The sequence below is a fragment of the Myotis nattereri genome, assembly GCF_964212035.1.
Source record: "Myotis nattereri genome assembly, chromosome: 19".
NCBI lineage: Eukaryota > Metazoa > Chordata > Mammalia > Chiroptera > Vespertilionidae > Myotis > Myotis nattereri.
In genome coordinates, this window is record NC_138095.1 from 28,116,728 (window position 1) to 28,135,490 (window position 18,763).

The following is an 18,763-nucleotide window of genomic DNA, read 5'->3' on the forward strand; positions in this document are numbered from 1 at the left end:
AAGCGTGGCTTCTGTGCAGGGCTTTCCGGAGCCGTTAGGACACCTTCCCTCCGTCTGGCCGCCTAGAGACGCCGGCCTGGGGGTGAGGGGGACCGTCTTTGGGGGAACTGGCCGCTCAACCCTCAGGACAGGAGGACATCAGAGCCCGGGCTCCTGCCCAGAGCGAGAAAGTCCCCCTGGTCTGGACGCCGCCTCCTGACGCAACCTGAGAAGGACTCGTTCCTTTCACACCCACGGGTTGTTTTTGTAATTAGTTTAATTTTTTTTTTATATTTGGTTGCTCTCAAGGGCCGTGAGTGAGAGCCAGGATTTGGAAACCACAGCTCTGTACAGACCTTTTCTTTGAGCGGATAGCGGGGCCCCCTTCCCCACCCACCCACACACACACACGCTGCATCTGCAGCTCTCCCCCCGCAGGGAGGGGTGGCCCACAGACCGAAACCTCTGATAGAAACAGAAGCAGACGCCTCCCTCGGAGGCCACAGGCCGGAGGGAGAGAAAAGGAGGGGAGCGTGGATCTGAGGTCGCTTCGCCCCAGCGCCTCCCCGGGCTGGGGCCCGTGGGCACGGGGAAGAGAGGCTTTGCTCTACGTGTATTTTTATTCTATTTCTAAGGGTTTCCGAGGAAGGGAGAGGGAGAGACCTCAAAGAGGAGAGAGTCATGGACGGCCTGCCTCCCGCAGCCCCCCTGGGGATGGAGCCCCCACCCGCGCCTGTGCCCTCGGCCTGAATGGAACCATGACCTCCCGCTTCCTGGGTGGGCCCTCAGCCCCGGGCCACGCCAGCCACGGGGCTGAAACTGTTTCAAGAAAAGCGATCTCAGCGCCCCTGGTGCTGGTCCCCTGGGAGTGGACACCGGTCACCCCTGGGACTGAGCCACAGAGATGGGGACTCGCCCACCCACTCCAGGTCCCGGTGTGTATGTGGGCACCCCCCCCCCCCCGCCGCAGGGAGGAGGGGCGTGGCCGGCCCTGGTCTCCGTGGGAAGGGACCCGGCCTCCCCGGTGGAGCCTGTCCCCGCGGGAGCAGCCACAGCTGGTCGCCTCGGAGCCCGTGGGGGCCCCCAGGGTTCCTTGTGGTTCCCCTGCCCCCCCTTCCAGCGACCCCCGCCCCCGCCTCGCGGCCCCGCGCGCACGGACACCCCGGCGCCGAAACCGGCGAGTGCGGGCGCGGCCTCGGGAGCCTCGGGCGGGACTCACCGAGCCCCGCGGCGCCGCCCGGTGAGCCTCCCGCCCCGCCCTGGGCCCGGTCCCCGCGGGGAAGTCGATGGACCGGCGGCGGCGGCGGCGGCGGCAGCATGCGGCTCCTGTTCCTGGCGGTGCTGCGGCCGCACACGGGCAACGCGGTCACGGCGCAGCGGGTGCGGTAGGTCGGGCGCCCGGCGTCGCTGAGCGGCCGGGGCGGGACCGGGGCGGGGCGGGGCGGGGGTGGCGGGCGCCCGGCTCTCGCTCCGGCCCCCGCGATCCGCGCGCGCCAACGGCCGGCTGGCGGGGCCTGCGGGGGCGCGCAGCGATGGCGAGGGGCGCGCGGCCCAGGTCCCCGCCCAGGTCCGGCTCTGGTCCGGCCGCTCGGGCTGGCGCGGGGACCCTCGGGGACCGGCCTGGGCAGGGGGGCCGGGACGCGCACCGCCTGCTCGCGCGGACCCCACGCGGCCTGCGCGTGGCTCTCCTGCGAGGGTGTCTGTGTATCGGGGGCGCCCGGGGCGGGGATCCAGCGACGGGAAGCCAGGTCGGGCTCCGTGGAGACCGGAGGGACCGTGGCAACACGCGGACCGGGACGCAGACGCGCGTAACCCGAGAGGGTCCCGGCGCGCGCGTGCGCAGGTGCCATGTCGGGCAGGACGCCGGGGAGGCCTCCACCGGCGCGGCGTTTGCGCAGAATCCGGGGTGTGCGGGAGGGACCCCCCGAAGCTGCGAGGGGAGGGGGAGGGGCTCAGCGAGGCGGATACCTCCCGGACCTGGGGGTGCGCTCTGTACCCCTGGCCCGCGTCCTGCTCGCCAAGGGGCCCCTCTCTCCTCCCCGCGGGTAGCGTCCCCGCCCTCCCCGCCCTCTTCACCTTCTGTTGTTGTTCAGCCTCAACTGAGGATGTGTTTGCATTGACTTTTAGGGAGAACAGAAGGGAGAGGGGGAAACGGGGAGAAACACGGATGTGAGGGGGACACATCCATGGGTTGCCTCCTGCACGAGCCCCAGCTGGGGCCCAGAGCCTGCAACCCAGGGACATGCCCTGGACCGGAATCGAACCCGGGACCGTTTGGTCCACCAGCCGACGCTCTGTTCACAGAGCCACACCGGCCAGGGCTATCTTCCTTTTTTTAAACTTAGTTTTAAATTTAAAAAAAATTTTTTTTCAATTACAGTTGACATTCAATTTTACGTTAATTTCAGGGGAGCAGCAGGGTGGTGAGCGGAGCCCTTATCTTCCCACACTGACTTTGTCTGCGATTACCCGGTTTTACATGCTGAGCCCCGGGGACAGGGAGGGAGCTGACAGCTGCCTGACTCAATAGAAGCGCTTTCTTTCTTTTTCTTTTTTTTCTTTTTTAACAAATGGACTTGCTCCTTGAAATTCCTCAGTTTACTTCCTGCTGAGGGTCTGCCTCCCCCTCATTAAAATGAACAGTTACGTCTGGCCTGTGTGCCTGGGACTGAGCGTTGACCTATGAACCAGGAGGTCAGGGTTCCATCCCGGCCAAGAGCAAATGCATGTGTTGCTGGCTTGATCCCCACTGTGTGTGTTGGGGGGGGGGTGGAGGGGGGTGCAGGAGGCAGCCGATCCACGATTCTCTTTCATCATGGATGTATCTCTCTCTCTCTCTCTCTCTCTCTCTGTCTCGCTCTCTGTCCCTCTCCCTTCCTCTCTGAAATCAATAAAAATGTGTTTTAAAAAGAAAAAAAAAAGCAGCCTAGGGAGTTACCAAACAAGGTCAGAGGCCGGGGGGCGGAGTTCATCTGGCAGGCTGAGTCCTGGGTGTCACAGGGACGCGCACACAGCGGCCTCAGCGCCCCGGCGTCCGGTCCACGGCAGCGGTTTCCGCGCGGCACGCCCCAGAGTGTTCAAAACGTGTGAGACCTCACTGTTCCGTCGGGGGCAGGGACCTCTCCCCTCAGGTCATCAGTGACCACAGGCCCTGGCCGTCTGGCTCAGTGGGCAGAGCGTGGGCCTGTGGACCTAAGGGCCCCGGTTCAATTCTGGCCAAGGCACAGGTCATTCCAGGGTGAATGAATGAAACGTATACCTATGCAAATGACACACACACACACACACACACACACACACGTGGATGTGAGTCCAGAGGAGCAGCGCCCACCCCCGCCCGTCCCCCGCCCCTCATTGCCCCGATGGCAGAGGGGGACAGGGCCCTTTGTCCACAGACCCAAAGATATTTACTCCCTGGCCATTTCAAGGAAAGGTTTTCCATCCCCTGTCCAATTTCTTTATATAGACACACTTTCTATTGATTTCAGAGAGGAAGGGGGAGAGGGAGAGAGAGAGAAACATCAATGATGAGAGAGAATCACCGATTGGCTGCCTCCTGCATGCCCCCTACTGGGAATGGAGCCCACAAACAGGCTATCGAACCGTGACCTGGTTCAGAGGTCGACGCTCAACCCCTGAGCCACGCCAGGCACTGCCCCTGCCCTAAGCCAGGAGCCTCGCCAGGCGCTGCCCCTGCCCCAAGCCGCACTGCCAGATGCCACCCAGGTGCCAGGGCTCCTGGACTCTGGTCTGCAAGCTCCTAGGGGCGGAGGGTGGGACTCAGCCAAGGGAAGGGTTCGGGCTCTGCCATTCTGTCCGTAGTCCGGGGCCCCTCAGCCGCCGGGCGAGCCTGTTGGCATCAGGATTAAGGCGGGGCCACGTGGCTGGGAGCTGGGCTCTGGCTGTCACCTTCTGGGACACGGTGTCCGAAAGTGTTCTTATCGGAGTGGAAGTACTTCAGATAACGGAGAGCAAACAAGCCCTGAGGAAACAGGGGGAGGGAGGGGGGAGGAGCCGGAGGACCTGGTGGCAGCCAGCGAAGGAGCCCTCCCTCCCTCCCCAGCTCCTCCCCCCCCAGCTCCGGCCCCTGAGGCGGTGGATCCCTCTGCAATTGCCTGAGGAAGTTTCCCCGTTTTCTTTCTTTTTAATATATTTTATGATCTCCTAGACTAGTGGTTCTCAACCTGCCTAATTTCCGCGACCCTTTCATACAGCCCCTCATGTTGTGGTGACCCCCAATTTCATTGTTACAATTGAACATCATTAAAGCATAGTGATTAATCACAAAAACAATATGTAATTATAGATGTGTTTACCAATGGTCTTAGGCGACCCCTGTGAAAGGGTCGTTCGACCCCCAAAGGGGTTGCGACCCACAGGTTGAGAACCGCTGTCCTAGAAGAGGGGAGAGGGAGAGAGAGAAACATCCATGATGAGAGAGAATCACGGATCGGCTGCCTCCTGCACGCCCCCCACTGGGATGGAGCCCGCAACCTGGGCCTGTGTCCTGACCGGGAATGGAGCCCTGACCCCCTGGTTCACAGGCCAATGCTCAGCCCCTGAGCCCCGCTGGCTGGGCTGATTTGAAATCTCAATCCCGGCAGCAACCTGGGCGTGTCCCTCTTCCCCCATCTTTCTCTCCGTGTCCCCGTCTCCACAGGGACCACCTGGAAGCCGAGGGCCACGTGTGCCTCCTGAAGGACGCCTCGGACTTCGCCGGCCCCGCGGACGTCGCCCACCTCATCCGGGCGGAGGCCCTGCAGGCGGCCCTGGCGCTGCACCTCTGCCGGGCGGGCCGGCTGCTGCAGGGTGAGCCCCTCCCCAGCCCCGAGCACCCACATTGTCCAGCAGCACACGCGACACAGCCCGGCGGCCTGCCTCAGTGGTTGCGCATCGACCTACAAACTGGGAGGTCCCGGGTTCGATTCCCGGTCAGGGCGCAGGCCCGGGTTGCGGGCTCCATCCCCAGTGGGGGGCGTGCAGGAGGCCGCTGAGCCGTGATTCTCATCGTTGATACTTCTCTCTCTCTCCCTCTCCCTTCCTCTCTGAAACCAATAAAAATATATTTTAAAAAATAAAATAAAACTAACCACGACTCCGGTCCCGTGTTCCAGGAACCTGGGTTTCTGGTCGTGGCCTCGGGCCGGGTGGGGAGGGCTGGTGCCCAGCTGCGCCCCCTCCTCACCTGTCCTCCTCCGCAGGCCACGGCATCCCCTTCGGGGTGGTCTTCGGCGGCACGGACCTGAATGAAGACGTGCACCAGGGAGACAAGCACCTGGTGATGGGGAAGGTCCTGGAGGAAGCCAGGTGCGTGCCCCCCGTTGGGTGGAGCTGGTGGAGGCACGGAGATGGGGAAGCCCATAGGCGGCGGGGGGGGGGCGGCGGGGGGGCGGGGCGGGGGGGTACGTCTTCCCTATGAAGCCGCCTCTATCTTTCATTTGACACTTTTTTACAATATATCTTTTTATTGATTTCAGAGAGGAAGGGAGAGGGAGAGAGAGAAATATCCATGATGAGAGAGAACTGGATCGGCTGCCTCCTGCACGCCCCACACTGGGAATGGAGCCCGCATCCCGGGCCTGTGCCCTGACCAGGAATCGAACCGTAGAACCGTGACCTCCTGGTTCCTAGGCCTACGCTCAGCCTCTGAGGTTTTTGCCTCGAAAGCGTGATTCCGTAGTGAGTGTGTGGTCATGACACTGCATTCACACGGGGGGTGTTTAAAGGTGTGGAACCGTCCAGTGAGGGCTCCTGGCAGGAAAAGGTGATCTTGCCAAGCAAACGAGCGGAGGGCAGTCCGGGCCGGAAACAGCCCGCCGCTGGGAGGGTGCGGCAGCGGCAGGGACCCCGCGCGGACCTCCTGTCGGCACGTCGCAGCCGTGGCCTGTGGCCGTTCCCTGTGGTTTTGGGGACCAGGGCTTCCGAGGCCACCGGTCAGAGTGAGGCCGTAGGTTTCCACCCGGCAGTTCTCCCCGGGTCTGAATTTCCCGTAAGAAACCGGTGACTTTCCGTGTCCTCACCCCCCTGCGCCGAAGGCTGGGAACCCGCTTATAAGGGTGTCTGGGCCCGGCCGCGTGGCTCCGTGGTTGAGCGTTGACCTGTGAACCAGGAGGTCAGGGTTCGATTCCCGTGAGAGCACAGGCCGACGCTGTGGGCTCGATCCCCAGTAGGGTGCATGCAGGAGGCAGCTGATCAATGACTTCGTTGATATTTCTTTTTTCTTTTTTTAAATATATTTTATTGATTTTTTACAGCGAGGAAGGGAGAGGGATAGAGAGAAACATCAATAAGAGAGGAACATCGATCAGCCGCCTCCTGCACACTCCCCACCGGGGATGTGCCCGAAACCAAGGTACATGCCCTTGATCGGAATCGAACCTGGGACCCTTCAATCCACAGGCCGACGCTCTATCCACTGAGCCAAACTGGTCAGGGCATGACTTGGTTGATATTTCTATCTCTCTCTCCCTCTCCCTTCCTCTCTCTGAAAACACGGGCAGGGAGCAGGTGCCCCTGCAGGAAAGAGACCCGCCCGCTCCGGTCCCCTCTTGGGGAGGATCAGCCCTCGGTGTTATTCCCGCGCTGGCCTCCTGCCCATGAGCTGTCCCCTCGCGCCTGCACTCACTCATCAGGATTCCGCTCCCGGGGGCGCTGGCCGTGGGACCCCACTGCCTGGTTCCGTGATTGCTGCCAGCACGGCCCGCGGTGTGTCTGTCATCTCACCTAATGGGCTGCCTCCCGGTGACTGATGGCTCTGCATTTCGGCTCAGGTGGTCCCCGCCGTGGCCACTGGAGAAGCTCGGTGTCCACGCTGTGTCCTCCCACGTGGCCACTCTCTCAGCTCCTTCTTATTGCCCAGCACCCTCAGGGCTCCCGGCTCATCCGTCTCTGGCCCTGCCCCCGAAAGACAGTCACTCAGTACACATCAGTGTTGGTCCTGACCGGTGTGGCTCAGTGGATAGAGCACTGGCCTGCAGACCGAAAGGTCCCGGGTTCGATTCCCGGTTAGGGCACAGGCCCGGGTTGCGGGCTCCATCCCCAGTGTGGGGCTGCAGGAGGCAGCCGATCCATGATTCTCTCTCATGGATGTTTCTCTCTCTCTCCCTCTCCCTTCCTCTCTGAAATCAATAGAAACACACATTTAAAAAAAAAAAAAGAAAGACTTGGGAAGGTTTGAGCCTCGTGCGTTCATTCCTCGCAGGTTCCAGTGTTTGCGACGCGAGCAGAGGCGAGAGCGGACGGATTGCGCCCTCGGCTGGGCTTCCTGCCGCGGCTCACAGCCCGTCGCCGGGGCTGCTCGGGGACGTTCGCGGAACCTTCCCTGACGGCCTCCTCTCCGTTCTCTCCCCAGGTTCGCCGTGGCTTTCACCGAGTCCATGAGGGCGGCCGCGTTCCTGCAGTGGGTGTGTGTCCGTGCGTTTCGTGCTGTGATGTCGGTTGTGCCGGGGACGTTGCAGAATCGGAGGAGGGAGGGAGTCAGGATATTTTCCCGTGGATTTTTAGAGCGAGGGGAGGGAGGGGAGGGGAGAGACAGAGAGAGACGTCGCTGTGAGAGAGACGCATGGATGGGCGGCCTCCTGCACGCGCCCCACCAGGGCGCTTTGGTCCGCAGGCTGGTGGTCTCCCCACTGAACCGGACCGGCCAGCGCTCTGACCTGGATTTTAAAGGGTCTGGACCACTGTGTCCGCAGGGCGCCGAAACGGAGTCTCTCCCGGTGGTTGGGGCGTTCCCGGGAGCGCGGGGAAGAGCAGTGTCTCCGGTGTCAGCCTCTGGGTCCTTCCTGCAGGCGCAGCCCTCCCCTGCGTCCCCGGGCTTCCGGGTGGTCCTCACGGGGCCCTCAACACCCCTCCCTCCTGGGAGAACCGGCCCTGGAGCCTGTTTTCTGTCCCAACACATTGTGTTCTCTTCTTCCATCTCCTCCTCCTCCTCCATCTCCTCCTCCTCCTCCATCTCCTCCTCCATCTCCATCTCCTCCTCCTTCTCCATCTCCATCTCCTCCTCCTTCTCCATCTCCATCTCCTCCTCCATCTCCTCCTCCATCTCCATCTCCTCCTCCTTCTCCATCTCCATCTCCTCCTCCTTCTCCATCTCCATCTCCTCCTCCATCTCCTCCTCCATCTCCATCTCCTCCTCCTTCTCCATCTCCATCTCCTCCTCCTTCTCCATCTCCATCTCCTCCTCCATCTCCATCTCCTCCTCCTTCTCCATCTCCATCTCCTCCTCCATCTCCTCCTCCTCCTCCATCTCCTCCTCCATCTCCATCTCCTCCTCCTTCTCCATCTCCATCTCCTCCTCCATCTCCTCCTCCATCTCCATCTCCTCCTCCTTCTCCATCTCCATCTCCTCCTCCTTCTCCATCTCCATCTCCTCCTCCTTCTCCATCTCCATCTCCTCCTCCTCCTCCATCTCCTCCTCCATCTCCATCTCCTCCTCCTTCTCCATCTCCATCTCCTCCATCTCCTCCTCCATCTCCATCTCCTCCTCCTTCTCCATCTCCATCTCCTCCTCCTTCTCCATCTCCTCCTCCTTCTCCATCTCCATCTCCTCCTCCTCCTCCATCTCCTCCTCCTCCTCCATCTCCTCCTCCATCTCCATCTCCATCTCCTCCTCCATCTCCTCCTCCATCTCCATCTCCTCCTCCTTCTCCATCTCCATCTCCTCCTCCTCCTCCATCTCCTCCTCCTCCTCCATCTCCTCCTCCTCCTCCATCTCCTCCTCCTCCTCCATCTCCTCCTCCTCCTCCATCGCCTCCTCCTCCTCCATCTCCTCCTTCATCTCCTCCTCCTCCTCCATCTCCTCCTCCTCCTCCATCTCCATCTCCTCCTTCATCTCCATCTCCTCCTCCTCCTCCATCTCCATCTCCTCCCTTTTTTTCCCCAGAGTTCTGGGAGTGTATTCTTTCTGTTCAAGGATGTGCACCCCCAAACCACGTTTCCCCCAACGCACCCCCCCCCCAGCTTCAGCGCAGGACACGCACCATGTGCTCTGTCGCTGGCTTGCGCTGGTTGGAGCTGCGGTAGCTTCCCCGCTGACCCAGTCACCACGAAGCTCAGACTCCTGTCCCACCTCATCGCAGGGACTCCTCCCGGGCTGCCTCCCGAGGGCGCTGTGTTGAGCGGGCTCTCCCACCCTTGGGCAGCTCTTTGCTGGCGTGAGGAGCTGCGTGAGGAGCTGCCCTGCGAGCGTCCCCCATGCTGCCCCGCCCTGTTTCCAAGGGGATTTCGTTGTTTGTACGGCCTTCGTCTCATTTCTAAAAAGCTGTTGTCATGGCCCATGAATGTACTTGTTTTCCTTTCCTTTCTTTCCTCCCTCCTTTCAAAAGCCACAGGCGAAGGGCAAGATCTACGTCCAGGGCCAAGGTAAGAAGTTCTAAGTATATTTGGGGGGAGAATTCTTATCTTCTAGAGACACGGACGGAGGCGTTTGTGAACGAGTGTGACGGCTGAGAGGCCCTGAACAGCAGCTCACAGGACGGACGCGTTTTATTTTCTCACATTAAGACATAAGCTACCTGGCCCTGCCCAGGGCTCAGTGGTTAGAGCCGCCGGCCCAAGGACTGAAGGGTCCTGGATGGGAGTCCGGTCAGGGGCTCGCACTCGGTGGCAGGCTCCGTCCCTGGCTGGTTGGTGCCAGGTGGGAGCTGGAAGTACCGGGCGGGGCCGGGGGGGGGACCCCTTTGTAAAATAGAGGATTGTCCAACGCGACGCCGTCCACCTGAGCGACAGCAAAGCGACGTAGGATGTAAACTGCAAGCGGAAAACATTTTTAAGGAAAAGACCGTCTGGTGGATGCTGCTAGGGATCCCCGTGCACCGTTAAATGTTAATTTTCCAGAGGACGTTGCCCGTGTCTCTGCCTGAGGACGTGACCCCGAAGGCAGACAGCCATGTCTGGTTGGAGAAGTGGAGGTTAGGGATTTGAATAAGGACATCATTGCTCCCGGGACTATTGGAGTTTAGTTGCCAATGGTTTAGAAACCTGTCACTTGCACACATTTTTTTTTAAAAAAAAACTTATTATAGCATCGCATAGCATTGAAAAAAATACGTATTTGATTTTTGTGGAGAGAGGCAGGGAGAGGGAGCGAGAAATAGAAACATCCATGATGAGAGAGAATCATGGACCGGCTGCCTCCCGCACGCCCCCCACTGGGGCTGGAGCCCACAACCCGGGCCTGTGCCCTGACAGGGAATCGAACCCTGAGCTCCTGGTTCACAGGTCGATACTCTGCCCCTGAGCCACAACCCCCCCTTACACGTGATTTTAAGGAAAGAAACCTGGGGGCCCAGAGGCCTCTGGCCCAGAGGCGGACGGTTGGGGACCCGGGTGTCACTTTGAGCCTCATGTGCGGAGGCAGCGGCGGGGCGCACGGAGCCCTGGGGACTCGGGCGGCTCCCACGGGGCCAGGTGTGGCTCCACTGCAGGGTCCGCACGGAGTAGCTGCTGTCTCAGCTGCATGAACTAACTCTCTCTCTCTTTCTCACCCTCCCCCCCCCCCCGTGGCCCAGGAATCGCCACGGCTCCGAACCCCGCCTTCCCGTGGAGCACCTTCCTCCAGCGCGCAGGTGAGGGGCCTGGCAGGGCGGGCGGCCTCCCGCTTCTAGGAAGGCGGCTGTGGGGTCACAGAGGCTCCGGGTCCAGGTGGGCGGGGGGACAGGAATGGCCGGAGGGATGTGGCTCTGCCCGATCTCAGCGCCGCCTCCTGGTGAGCAGAGCCACTGGCCGAGGGAGGAGGCGCTCTGTCCACTGAGCCACACTGGCCGGGGCTGTGCCTGCATCTCTGAGGAAGCCTGCGGACGCCTCTGCTTCACCCTGAAATGTTTCTCTGGGGGTGACCAGGCAGGGCTACTGTTGTGGGAGGGGGAAGGGGAAACAGGGCGGGGGGAGGGGGAGGGGAGGGCAGGGAGTGGGAATTGCAGTCCGGCCTTGAACTTCAGAGAAGAGACGGAAAATGCAAAATCCGGCAGCAGACAGGAGGTCACCCCAGCCTGTTTTTGCTCCAAAACCCGAGGGCACCCCAGCCTGTGTTCACCCCACACACGTCACTCCAGGCCTCGGGCAAGCACCGTGTCAGCGTTCGCTCCTTTGAAAAGAAAAAAACGTGCGGCGTTTGATGAGAAGTAATTTCCCAGGTGCCCTCATCCATCCCAGCCGGCGCGCGGGCCTCGGCGTCACGGGGGTCGCTCCCCCCCCCCCCCCTCAGCGCCCGGCTTACACGGCTCACACGGCTCACACGGCCCGGCGCGCGCTCACTCCATCTTCCGTGCGTCACCGCGCGGGGCCTGGGGCTGGGATCCATCTCGGGGTCTGTCATCCAGGGCCGGCCTCTCTCGGGCTCACAGGGAGTGACTGATGGGGCAGCCGGAGATTTAAAACACTCTCAGGAGACCTTCCTGGGACCTGCCGGCTGCCCTTTTAAACTATGTATATGGATGTCAGAGAGGAACGGAGAGGGAGAGAGAGAAACATCCATGATGAGAGAGAGTCATGGACCGGCTGCCTCCTGCACGCCCCACACTGGGGACGGAGCCCACAACCCGGGCCTGTGCCCTGACGGGGAATCAAACTGTGACCTCCTGGCTCATAGGTCAATGCTCAACCCCTGAGCCACACCGGCCGGCCGGGCTGTAAGTGAATATTGTAAACATCTGCAGAGTATACGGGCGCAGGGAGGGGGCGTGACTGCGGTCGTTGCCGGGGTCAGAGGATGGCTTTAGGATGAGATGTTCTAGAGCAATCGGCGTCTCTGGGTTTTAGGATCAGGTGTCTGCTCTCATCCATGTGGCTGTCTGTCGCCCCAACTGCCCACCCCCATCCCCTGTCCCCCGACTTCCCTGCCCCCCCCCCGCCGCCCTCAGAGCCAGCGTGTGCCACATGTGACGTCCCCGTGAGCTTCCCACGCGGCCACGGATTCCCCGAACTCTTGTCTTGCAGACCTTCCCCAAAGCGCCGATAACTTGCACGTGTTCCTCCTGATATGCGGACTCCGGCCGGTCAAAGACCCCCTCTACCTGGTGGACGCCTTCTCGGGTACGTCGGCTGAGGGACCTGCGTGCGAATTCCTGTGGGGTGTTGGGTCTTCCCGGCTCGTCCTCTGCACAGTCAGCAAAACCGCTTCCGGCCGCTCCTGTGGAAACACCAGAAAAACAGTCGCGCTTGTGGGAACTGTCCTTGTCTCTTCCCTCGTTCTCTGCCCCGGCTCCCGAGGAAGCATGGGAGGTAGCGGACGGAGCCTGGCCGCCCGGCTCAGGGGGTGTGTCGACCTAGAACCCGGAGGTCAGGGTTCCATTCCCGGTCAGGGCACAGGCCCGGGTTGCGGGCTCCATCCCCAGTGGGGGGCGTGCAGGAGGCGGCTGGTCCATGATGCTCTCTCATCTTTGATGTTCCTATCTCTCTCTCCCTTCCTCTCTGAAATCCATACGAAAATATATATTAAAAGAGACAGCCGAGAGTCATGAGGCTAACCTAATGTTACGGGGAGTGCTCCAGGCAGGTCGCTGGTGCGAGGGGCTGGGAGTTCTGCTGCTCACGGTAACCTGTGCTCGGAGGTTGGTGGCATGGTGCTTCTGGTTACCTAACGCGTTAGGTGTCCGGCTAAGGCGCAGTGCTCCAGGACAATAATATTTACCTAAAAGCAAGAGATGCCAGCATGGTTACCGCTTACAGCCACCGCACTTAGACGGACTGCGGGGAGGGAAGCCCGAAGACGGAACGGTTCCTGTAGAAGCTCATGTTCCGCTGGGACTTGTAACCACTTTTAAGGTGTCTTCCCCCCTTTTCTCCCCAGAATGGCACCGGGAGGAGCCCAGCGCGTTCCTGGTGATCGTCGGCCCCGAAGTGAGTAGCCCCCTGTGAGCACCTGCCCGACACCTCTGCGGCCTGTGCTCTAGGTGTCTTCTAAAACGAGTCCCCGTTACGGCCCTAACAAGGCGATTTTGTCCTTTTTGAGTAAGTAAACTCTGTTAGCCTTTTTTTTTTTTTAAATCCTCACCCGAGGATATGCTTTTATTGATTTTTGAGAGAGAGAGAGAGAGAGAGAGAGAGAGAGAGAGAGAGGGAGATCGGCTGCCTCCTGCATGCGCCCTGACTGGGAATCGAACCCGCACCTTTTGGTGAGGGGAACAACGCTCCCACCAATGGAGCCACCCGGCCAGGGCAAGTCTGTTTGCCTTTTGGAAAATGAAAACTACCCCGGCTGGTGTGGCTCAGTGGTTGAGGGTCGGCCTGCGGACTGAGTGGTCCTGGGTTCGATTCCCGTCCAGGGCATGTGCCTGGGTTGCAGGCTCCTCCTCGGCCTGGGCCCTGGCGGAGTGCGTACAGGAGGCAGCCCATCCATGTGTTTCTCTCACGTCGATGTTTCTCTGTGTTTCCCTCTCCCTTCCACTCGCTGTAAACACCAATGGGAAATACCCTCAGGTGAGGATTAAAAGAAAAAGAAAGATAAGTGGAAACTAGACCCCAGCCGCAGAGCTGAGAGGCTTGATGCAGATTTAGGGGAATTTATTGCTACAAAGCGTGAGGGACACATAGTCACGGAACCCGGGGCGGCCGCAGGGAGAGAGCCACGCAAAGCAGAGGGTTTGTCTGTCGCACAGAAGCCGCCCTGTGTTGGCCCAGGTTGCCTGGGAAACCCCCAACCCGCTCTGCAGACAAGCCCAGGGCGGTGACTCCGGGCCCTCAGGGGCCACGCTGCACGGAGGGGCTCACCTGGCGGGCAGGTGTTCGCCCGACTGTGGCTGTTGCTCGGGGAACGGAGTTGGGGCGCCTGGAGGTCCCTCTGCTCTGGGTTCAGGAGAGCCACGCGGCCACCCGGCCGCCTCATGCAAGCGAACCTCGGTTTATGCCCAGGCGATGGGGTGTCACAGGGCAGTGAGGCCTCCCTGTCCTCCCGGGGTGTCTGTCCCAGACTTGCACATGCACCCCAACGTCCTCTCCTCAAGCAGGGAGCGTTGAGGGTGCGCAGGCTGCGTGCGGGAATGACCCTGCCGTGACCCTCAGGGCACCAACGGGAGGCAGCGGGGTTCCTCGCAGCTCAGGGTCTCGCCGGTTCTGTAATTTTTCCTTCGGTGGGTTTTCTGGTTCCCGCGGGACCCACAAAGCATGCAGAGTGTGTGTGGTGGGGAGGGGGGTCCCTATGCTTGGCTCAGTGTTGTACAGACCCTGGAAATGGCAGGTTTACCCAGGAAAAGGCCGCCTACCCTCCCCAAGGTATCAAGGCTGCCGCACGAGACCGAAGCGCCCCTCAACGCCTGTCGTTTGTTTAGTGTAAAGCACACACACACACACACACACACATGCGTGCGCACACATAGACACACACATGCACATACACACATACACACGCACACACAAAGCTTCTGGAAAACAGTGGCTTCGTGATAAACTACAGGGATGGCGCCATGTGCACCCCCCTGGCTGGGCGGGTCGTCATTCGGAGCCCCGCTGGCAGGTGTGAGTGAGACAGGAACTGCCTCTGCCTCCCCCCGCCCCCCAGCTCCCCCCACCCCCCACCTCCCCCAGCTCCCCCCGTCCCCCAGCTCCTCCCCTGGTGTAACAGGAAGCCAACGTGTCGGTCACAAGGTTTCACACTTGGTGTTACACTTGCACAGACCAAGGGGCATATTGTCAGTTCTCGTTAAATTCCATTCATTGTTAATAACACGGGGGGGGGGGGGGCGCGTGCGGCAAAACCAGCCTCTGGGTGATACACGCGGGGCAGCCCCACACTGAGTGCCCCCTGGTTCCCCCCGAAGGTGGCCGCGCCCGGCTCCAGGCTCGGACCCCACAGCCCACGGGGGGTGTGTTTCTCTGGGGCCTCCCCTCAAACCACCCCCGCCCCGTTATGTGCACGGCATGGCCCACCGGGGTCTCCTCTGTCGGCTCTGCTGTCCTCCACGCTGTCGCTGTCCAGGCGGCTCTGCTGTCCCCGCCGCTGTCGCTGTCCAGGCGGCTCTGCTGTCCTCCACGCTGTCGCTGTCCAGGCGGCTCTGCTGTCCTCGCCGCTGTCACTGTCCAGGCGGCGCTCGCTCACGCCTGTCTCGTCTCTGCAGGTGGACCCGGTGTTCACGCGGGAAGTCAAGGCCAAGGTGGAGAGGTGAGCATCAGGGGAGCAGGGGTTTAGCGGGAGGGGAACCCCAGTGGCCTGCACGTCTCTGCGGCAACGAGTCCCGGGCTCTGCTCCCGGCATTTACACGGGACTCCTCCTCCCACCCCCCGGCCGGTCCTGCGGGACCCGACACCGTGACTTCCCGCGTACCAGCCCGGAAACGCGGGCCCGCAGTGTCCGCCGCTCCCGGGAACGGGCCAGGGTCAGGGGACCGTCTCCCCCCTCCGGGTCACCCCGTTAGGTGATTTCCTCAGGACCCCCCCCCCTACGTTTCTGCCCCACTTACTGGCCACCCCTCACTGGTCAGCAGCAGGGACTGGGAGATTCTGACGTGTCCCCGCATACGATCGGGTCTCTGTGTGGGTCACGGATACAGGTGCAGGTACATGAGAGCGTGACCGACTCTGTGAACGGACACGGATCAAATCACGCCCGTGGTGGGAAGCGGGGGGGAGGGGGGGGACGGCCGTGAGTCTGTTCTTGAGCGAAAACAAATAAAAACAGAAAAACTGCCCGGCCGGCGGGACTCGGGGGTTGAGCGTCGACCTAGGAACCAGGAGGTCACAGTTGGCTTCAGTCAAGGGCACAGGCCAGGGTGTGGGCTCATCCCCAGTGGGGGGCGTGCAGGAGGCAGCCGGCCCATGATTCTCCCTCATCATGGATGTCTCTCTCTCCCTCTCCCTTCCTCTCTGACATCAGTAAATGTGTATATTTTTAAAGGTCAAACCCACAGGACTAAATACTGTCAACTCCGGGGCGGGAAGGCGGGCATTGCTTGCGTTCTCCTACTTTAGTGTCTGATTCTCTCTGTCCACCTGTACTGTCGCCACCAGGAGGGTGGGAGGGGGTGGCATTAAGATTGGAAAAGCGTCGTTTTCTCAGTCCTCAGGCAGAACGGCAGAGCCTTATCTCGGACTCGCAGTGTCCGGGAAGCGCGTGTCTCGTGTGTTAAATGCATTCGAAACGCCCACCGACGAGCCAGTGTCTCCCCGCCCCGCCCCTCCCAGGGACCCACTGGAGACACGCCTCCCACTCCCCGTCCTCCATGTGTTGCAGGTCGGCGGGGGTGCGGCTGCTCCCCGAGATGCCCCAGGGCGACCTGCACGCGGCCGAGAAGAACTGCCTCGCCCTGGTCAACAGCTCGCTCTCTGAGGGCATGTCGGCGGCCATTCTGGAGGTAACAGCTCTCAGGCCCTCACTCCCCTCCTCGTGCAAGGTGCCATCTTCCTCACGTTTCCAGCTTGAAAAATGCAGTTGCGTTTCCCCAGGAGCTCAGTGCAGACAATACCGATGTATTTATTCATTTATTTTATTTTCTTACTAGAGGCCCGGTGCACAAAATTCATGCACGGGTGTGTGTGTGTGTGTGTGTGTGTGTGTGTGTGTGTGTCCCTCAGCCAAGCCTGCACCCTCTCCAATCTGGGCTGGCTCCCAAACGCTTGCCTGCCTGCCTGCCTGATTGCCCTTAACTGCTTCTGCCTGCCAGCCTGATCACCACCTAAGCACTCCCCTGCCAACCTGATCAATGTCTAACTGCTCCACTGCCAGCCTGATTGCCCCTAACTGCCCTCCCCTGCAGGCCTGGTCCCTCCCAACTGCCCTCTCATGAGGCCTGGGTCCCTCCCCCCCTCAATTTCCCTCCCCTGCAGGCCTGGTTACCCCCAACTGCCCTCCCCTGCAGGCCATCTTGTGGCCACATGGGGGTGGCCATCTTGTGTGTTGGAGTGATGGTCAATTTGCATACTGATCGTGACTAATTAGCATATCTGGGATAATTAGCATATCCCTCTCTTATTATATAGGATATATATATATATATTTTAATTAATTTCAGAGAGGAAGGGAGAGAGAAAAAGAAAAACATCAATGATGAAAGAGAATCCTGGATCGGCTGCCTCCTGCACGCCCGCTACTGGGGATCGAGCCTGCAACCTGGGCAGGTGCCCCAATGGGGAATCAAACCCTTCAGTCCTCCGGTCATCGCTCTAAGCACTGAGCCAAGCAGCCAGGGCTGGGCACAGCTGCTCTTAAAACGCCCACCACCGCCTCCTCTTCCGCCCGCAGGCCATGGACCTGGAGGTGCCGGTGCTGGCCAGGAACATCCCGGGGAACGCGGCCGTGGTCCAGCACGGGGTCACGGGGCTGCTGTTCTCCGACCCTCAGGTAGCGGGGTCCTTCCCGGGTCCGCAGGTCGGGATGGTTTGCCTGTGCATTTGTCTCAGCATCTTGCACGTTTTCATCAGCGCTCAGCGCCCGGTCATGGTCAGGGCGGCCCTACACACAGCGGGCTCTGCTTTGACCACAGGGGCCCCCTGGATGCCCCTCTAGATACAACATGGGGGCATGTGGGAAACGGGGGGATGGAGGGCCCCTGGGGGTCCTGCCCCTGGAGCAGTCCGGCCCCAGCCAGGCCCTTCTCCTCCCCAGGCCCGGGGTGCCCATTGCTCACCCAGCTCCCGGTGTTGGGTGGACGGCCACTCAGCTGGGCCAGCGTGTGTGAAGGAAACCGGAAGCCAGTTCGCATCTATTCCCGTGTTTGTGTGAACGGCCGTCCCTCCTGCAGGCCGTTCTCCCGGACGAAGGGGGGGGCGGACGCAGACCCGGGCTCGGGGCGCCAGGGCAACCCCTTGGCCGGTGACCCTGTTCCTCTCCGCTTCCTCCCCGCAGGAGTTCGTGCAGCTGGCGAGGCGGCTGGTCCGCGACCCTGAGCTGGGGGCCGAGCTGGTGGCCCAGGGGCGGGAGTACGTGAGGACGAGCCACTCCTGGCAGGCGGAGCGGGACACCTACCAGCGCCTCGTCCGGACGCTCGAGGGGGACGCGGCCCGCTGACCGGCGCCCCCGCTTTCAACGCGTCTGACGGGCACCCGGGTCAGGGCCCCGTGTCCGGGCATCGAGAGGCGAGGAAGGGCCGCTGAGCCTGGAAGGAGGAGACCTGTGGCCGCTGGTTCTGAAATTCCGCCCCGGGAAGCCGGGCGCTGTCCCTGGTCCTGACCTCCCGGTGCGCGGCTCCTGGTACCTCACGCCCCCGACCTCCGCCTTCACATCCACACGCACCCAGGCCTCGTGTGCGGGGAAGAGCATGTTTTTAAGAGAATAAAGTGCGTCCCAGCCGCCTTCTAAGCTCCTCTCTCTGTTCTTAATAAGCAAGTAAGGCCCCGCCCACTGCCGGGACCACGCCCACTCCCCCCCCCCCCCCCAGGGTTTGAAAAGGGGAGGCGGACACCGGAGATCTAATGCAGAGAGGGTTCAACACAGCCACTGTTCAAGGCCCAAGGAGAGGTGTAAACAAATGCCTTTCTCTCTTTTTTCCTAATTTATTGACTTCAGAGGGGAAGGGAGAGGGAGAGAGAGAGGAACATCCATGATGAGAGAGAGTCATGGACCGGCTGCCTCCCGCACGCCCCGCACTGGGGATGGAGCCCGCACCCCGGGCCTGTGCCCTGACCCAGAATCGAACCGGGACCTCCTGGTTCCTAGGTCGAGGCTCAACCCCTGGGCCACGCCGGCCGGGCTGATGTTTAAGGTGACGGTTCTATGGCCCGTGAATGATGTTATACATGTCCACGTGGCCCTGCCTTAGACTGACGGGCAAGGTTGCCTGGGACGTGGGGCCCGCTGTCTGTCACGTGGATAAAGCGGGCGCCCACCCCGCGCCGGCAGCGGCTCTCCCCGGAGAAG

General features: G+C 61.3%; 1 protein-coding gene across 4 annotated transcripts; it reads left to right on the plus strand.

The window, feature by feature from the left end:
- Nucleotides 1-477: 477 nt before the first annotated feature.
- On the plus strand, nucleotides 478-18,205 carry GLT1D1 (glycosyltransferase 1 domain containing 1). Of its 4 annotated transcripts, none has more exons than XM_081114178.1 (12): nucleotides 478-1,364; nucleotides 4,640-4,788; nucleotides 5,181-5,286; nucleotides 7,331-7,382; nucleotides 9,303-9,339; nucleotides 10,488-10,544; nucleotides 11,914-12,009; nucleotides 12,767-12,816; nucleotides 15,030-15,073; nucleotides 16,142-16,262; nucleotides 17,150-17,248; nucleotides 17,753-18,205. In XM_081114178.1, exons 1-12 carry the CDS (start codon nucleotides 1,297-1,299, stop codon nucleotides 17,912-17,914), a joined length of 1,041 nt encoding a protein of 346 aa, XP_080970304.1. In that variant the 5' UTR covers nucleotides 478-1,296; the 3' UTR covers nucleotides 17,915-18,205. The 4 variants fall into 4 exon arrangements, with proteins under 4 accessions (XP_080970304.1, XP_080970302.1, XP_080970303.1 ...); XM_081114176.1 differs by having other exon boundaries at nucleotides 706-1,219; XM_081114177.1 differs by having other exon boundaries at nucleotides 769-1,359.
- Nucleotides 18,206-18,763: the final 558 nt, after the last annotated feature.